Source organism: Diadema setosum, chromosome 1 (genome assembly GCF_964275005.1).
Source record: "Diadema setosum chromosome 1, eeDiaSeto1, whole genome shotgun sequence".
Classification (NCBI taxonomy): domain Eukaryota; kingdom Metazoa; phylum Echinodermata; class Echinoidea; order Diadematoida; family Diadematidae; genus Diadema; species Diadema setosum.
In genome coordinates, this window is record NC_092685.1 from 44,798,876 (window position 1) to 44,804,875 (window position 6,000).

The window sequence follows — 6,000 nt, forward strand, 5'->3', positions numbered from 1 at the left end:
GTTTAGATGTAGTACAGACTATTAATAGAAAATGTCCACCGGAGGGACACAAAATTAGTACCGTGGTACGTGAAATAAAATCTCTATCTTAATTATGAACAGAGATTGAGGCACGTCACCTTGGACTTTCAACTCTAGCATAGGCCTACTGCAGGGCAAGAGGTGATATGAGTTAAGTTTTTTAATTATTTCATTAATATGATCAGGAAGTAGCGCCTGATTTGGGTTTACTAAAAAAAAATGCACAAGAGGACATAGTAAAAAGTTATATATTTTTTGATCACATGACATACCACTTCTACAAGAAGAAACTCATTTTACATGCGTATCAGGAAACCATGGAATAGTTTACCAAGAAATTTAATAGATGCACCCAGTGTCTTCAGTTTTGAAGTTGGTTTGGATAAATTCTGGGACAATGAACCCATAAAATTTAAGTTCGACACCACGCCACCTGTGACCTGGTCATGACCCAGCTCATCTCAAGGACTAAACGGTTAAACCTGGATCTGAATACAGAGGCTCAGCCTGCGTTCAGAATCTTCCATATAGTCTGGGTGCCAGAGGATGAACCTTGCTTTACCGTCCACCCAATGTTTTTTGATGGTTTTACCCTATTTCGGGGATGCTGAATCCGAATCCGGATGATGCAACTCTTGCATCCTTGAGGGTTTTCAGATATTCAAGATGGCCGCCAAGATGGCCGTCCAAACCGGAAATTCCCAAGTATTTCCTTCTAAATGGTGAGATATTGATAACAAGTGATGGTTTTACCCTATGTCGAGGGTGCTGAATCCGAATCCGGATGATGCAACTCTTGCATCCTTGAGGGTTTTGAGATATTCAAGATGGCTGCCAAAATGGTCGCCAAAACCGAAAATTTCCACGTATTTCTTTCTAAATGGTGTGAAATCAAATAGAATTGATGATCATCCCTATTTGAAAGGTGCTGAATCCGAATCTGGATGATGCAATTCTTGCATCCATGAAGTTTTTGAGATATTTAAGATGGCCGCCAAAATGGCCACCAATTAAAACCGGAAATTCCCATGTATTTCCTTCTAAATGTTGAGAAATTAAAAACAATTGATAGTTTTACCCTATTTCGAGGGTGCTGAATCCGAATCTGGATGATGCAACTCTTGCATCCATGAAGTTTTAGAGATATTCAAGATGGCCGCCAAAATGGCTGCCAATTAAAACCGGAAATTCCCACGTATTTCCTTCTAAATGTTGAGAAATTGAAAATGATTAATGGTTTTACCCTATTTCGAGGGTGCTGAATCCGAATCTGGATGTTGCAACTCTTGCACCCATGAAGTTTTAGAGATATTCAAGATGGCCGCCAAAATGGCCGCCAATTAAAACCGGAAATTCCTACGTATTTCCTTCTAAATGGTGAGATGTTGAAAACAATAAAATTGATGGTTTTACCCTATTTCGAGGCTGCTGAATCCGAATCTAGATGATGCAACTCTTGCATCCTTGAAGATTTTGAGATATTTAATATGGCCGCCAAAATGGCCACCAAAACCAAAAATTCCCACGTATTTCCTTCTAAATGATGAGAAATTGAAAACAATTGATGGTTTTAACCTATTTCGAGGGTGCTGAATCAGAATTTAGATGGTGCAACTCCTGCATTGTTGAAGATTTTGAAATATTCAATATGGCCGTTAAAATGGCCGCCCAAAACGGAAGTTCCCATGTGTTTCCTTCTAAATGGTGACAATTTGTAAGCAAGTGGTTTTCATCTTATTTTGAGTGTGCTGAATCCGAAGCTCAGGATACAACTCTTGCATCCTTAAGGGTTTTGAGATGATAAAGATGGCCGCCAAAAATGACCGCGAAAAACGGAAATTCATATGTAGACCCCCTATTTCCTTCTAAATGGTGTGAAATATAAAACAGTTGGTGGTTTTACACTATTTTGAGTTTGCTGAATTTGAAGCTCCAGTATACAGCTCGTACTTCCTTGAGGGTTTTGAGATAATAAAGATGGCCGCCAGAATGGCCCCTAAATTGCCGTCAAAAACGAAAATTTCCATGTAAGTCCTATATTACCTTCTAAATGGTGTAAAATTGAAAACAATTGGCGGTTTTACTCTATTTCGAGGGTGCTGAATCCGAACCTGGTTGAAGCAACTTTCGTGTTCTTTTTTTAAAGGGGATGGCTAGTAACTGATCAGTGGGAATCAGTGGGAATGCTGAGGGATGATTGTTCCAATCCTTGTGGGATTCATTTAAGAGTACATTATATATCTATTCTTGTGTGAAAATTATTTGCTTCAGAATGGTCTCATATTCAAGTAATGTGCAGTTTAATGCTTCCAGGTAAGCGTCCCTGGTCAGTGACGGGGCATTAATCTGCACATTACTTGAATACGAGACCGTTCTGAAGCAAATAATTTTCACACAACAGTAGATATATAATGTACTCTTAAATGAATCCCACAAGGATTGAAACAATCATCCCTCAGCATTCCCACTGATTCCCACTGATCGGTTACTAGCCATCCCCTTTAAGGGTTTTGAGATGTCCAAGATGACCGCCAAAATAACTGTCAAAAATTGGTAAATTTTAGGCCCTATTCAGCACCCTCGAAACTTGGTTGTTGAAATTCGTCCATTCTTTAGGGTTTTTAGACGTCCAAGATGACAGCCAAAATAAGTGGCAGAAATTCCAATGTTAATATATTTTTTCTTAATGGTAAAAATTTTAAAATAAATTGATGGTCTTACCCTATTTCGAGGGTGCTGAAGGTCTTTGAAGGTTTTCGGACATCTATAAATGTCCTGTATGAACGGAAACTCCTTAACATGTTCTTATACTGAAATGGTGAAGTATTGTGCTCCAACGCGAAGCGGGAGATTAAACCCATGCAGGGTGAAAAGCAATAATTTGTATTCTTGAATTCAACTCAGTTGAGCGAATTTGTCAAATCAGCCAAAATTTATTGACAGCCAAAATGACTGTTAGAATGGTATTCTAATATACTGAGATATTCCGATATGTCTCAAACGGAACTTTAACACGTACTGTTAAAAAAAAAAAAAGTCAATTGACATCATACTGAAACGTACAAACGCAAAGAAAGATACGACTGAAAATGTCTTTATGCATAATTGTTATGAAATAATGCTTGTGGTCGCCAATAATATGGCTCCATAGATGTAAAGTTAATCCTTTTCGGCTATCAATAGAGTAAAATTAAATTATGGCATGTTGGTATTTGGTGTTGAAACTTGTCTTGTATTCTGACGACTCTCGCGTCGTATTCTTGTGAAACTTGTGGCATATTCTGATTAGGTCACTGGAAATGGTTGCATCCATGACCACTATAGTAGATATCAATAAGGGTAATTTCAAAAGCACTCTGCGCGATTATGATATTCGTAAGTACAATTGTACTGGATTATCAACTATTACCTTCCATGTTGTCGTTTGATTTTTATTTAGTTTTTTTTTTCACGGCGCGTTACCTGTGATTTGTCCGTCCCCTCGTGTGTGTTTGTAATAGATTATATATACATATATACATATACACATAGGTAATATTACATCATATTGAAGAAAAAATTGAAGCATAACAATAAAAATGTCCCACTCGTGTCTTCAACAATGTCATCAAGACCACCAATATAAACCAAATAACCAATTTGAGTGTTCATGGATAAAGATATTAAAACTGCTCATGGATTAAGGCAGGTAATGTTGGGTAATTTCAGTACACTTCTCTACATCACTATCACAATATGATTTAGATGAACATGTCTTGTCCATTAATTGTTAGTGTTCAAAACTTATCCATTATATGTAGAGGAAACAGTGTAATCTTGCAATTATTCAACCGCATCTGTAGTCTTGAAGGGTTAATAATACTGGCACACTTGTATCGTACCAACTCAAAGATATCCAGTAGAGCTGGTTTCACTGTATATACAGCAAGTTCAAACTGTGCCATTGACGAAAACCATCAATTGTTATCAATTTCTCACCATTCAAGGAAGTACATTGGAGTTTCCGTTTCGGCGGCCATTTTGGCGGCCATCTTGACTATCTCGAGGTGCATCATCCAGATTCAGATTCAGCACCTTCGAAATAGGGTAAAACCATCAACTGTTTTCTATTTCTCACCATTCAGAAGGAAATACATAGAAATTTCCGGTTTTGATTGGCGGCCATTTTGGCGGCCATTTTGGCGGCCATCTTGAATATCTCAATACCCTCAAGGATGCAAGGTTTGCATCATCCAGACTCGGATTCAACACCATAGAAATAGGGTAGATCCATCAATTGTTTACAATTTCTCACCATTCAGAAGGAAATACATGGGAATTTCCGCTTTTAATTGGCGGCCATTTTGACAGCTATTTTGGCGGCTATCTTGAATATCTCAAAAACTTCATGGATGCATGGGTTGCATCATCCAGATTCAGATTCAGCACCTTCCAAATAGGGAGAATAATCAATTATTTCCAATTTCACACCATTTAGAAGGTAATACGTGGGAATTTTCGGTTTTGGTGGCCATTCTGGCGGCCATCTTGATTATCTCAAAATCCTCAAGGACGCAAGAGTTGCATCATCCAGATTCGGATTTAGCACCTTCGAAATAGGGTAAAACCATCAATTTTATTGTTTTCAACATCTCACCATTTAGAAGGAAATACGTAGGAATTTCCGGTTTTAATTGGCGGCCATTTTGGCGGCCATCTTGAATATCTCAAAATCCTCAAGGATGCAAGAGTTGCATCATCCAGATTCGGATTCAGCACCCTCGAAATAGGGTAAATCCATCAATTGTTTTCAATATCTCACCACTTAGAAGGAAATACGTGGGAATTTCCGGTTTTGGCGGCCATTTTGGCGGCCATCTTGAATATCTCAAAATCCTCAAGGATGCAAGAGTTGCATCATCCAGATTCGGATTCAGCACCCCCGAAATAGGGCATAACCATCAAAAAACATTGGGTGGACGGTAAAACAAGGTTAGGCCCAAAAAGTGGCTTTGGCACCCAGACTAATAGCTAGGTAGGCCTATCCATTGGTAGGTAGGTAAATAATTAGATCTAGACAATCTATTCCAAATGTAGGCCTAGCGTTATTAATTAATTTAATCAAATACTGAATTTAGGATAATGCGGTTCGAATGACAACTCACTTTTCTTACATCATTAACGACATAATTAGAAAGACTACAGGACATCTGATGATTGCTTTTTACTATTCTTCCGCAAATTAGATCTACTAAGATATTCAGAGCTTGATCCTGATCTGGGATTGATCTAATGAAACATTAACTCGTTACATAGGCTACTGAATGGCATTTCATTTACCATTAATTTTTTTCTGTCTGTGGAATTGGTACTTACCGCACATCGACAAACAACATCAGCTTCTGTAGCGAGTAAGTCGACAAGCTTTCCTTTCCCCTCGTCACCCCACTGGGCGCCAAGAACGACAGTGACTTTGTTGACGGGCTGTGATCGTAACTTCTTCGTATTGCTATTGCTTGAGGCAGAGTTCGAATTATTCTCTACAGCTACGTGGTTAGACATCTTTACTATATCTATGGTGAATATCAAGCTTTTAGCGAAGAAGAGATTATGCCGGTGGCTTCCGTTTGTCTTGCAGAGATTGGAATTAGTGAAACACGCGTTGATTTCTCACTGAGCTGCGGAGGATCACTGGGACTGTCTTACCAAGCTAGCAAGGGCTGGACTGCTAACATGCATGCGCTAAGCACACTTGTACGGATCGGATCGCGAAGTCGAGCGAGCAAGCAAGCCGGTCTCAGCGAGAGCGCGCGGGATCGCGGTGTTGTCATCCACACATTACACACACGATACTGGTGCTCGTTTGTCAGCTGGCGCTGGCGCTGTGTGTGCATCACAAGTGAGGCTCGATGAATCACAGCGCATGCGTTGTGTATCCCTCGTATAATTCTCGCGCGGTTTCTTCAAATTGGACTTCCGGGTTATGTTTGATGACGTTGA

General features: G+C 39.3%; 1 protein-coding gene across 1 annotated transcript in view; it reads right to left on the minus strand.

Moving 5' to 3' along the window:
* Nucleotides 1-5,562, minus strand: part of LOC140231066 (adenylosuccinate synthetase isozyme 1 A-like) — a 37,867-nt gene extending 32,305 nt beyond the window's left edge. Inside the window, exon 1 of the mRNA XM_072311219.1 lies at nucleotides 5,377-5,562. Coding sequence (XP_072167320.1) covers nucleotides 5,377-5,562 — 186 coding nt within the window. The remainder of the gene's footprint in view (nucleotides 1-5,376) is intronic.
* Nucleotides 5,563-6,000: the final 438 nt, after the last annotated feature.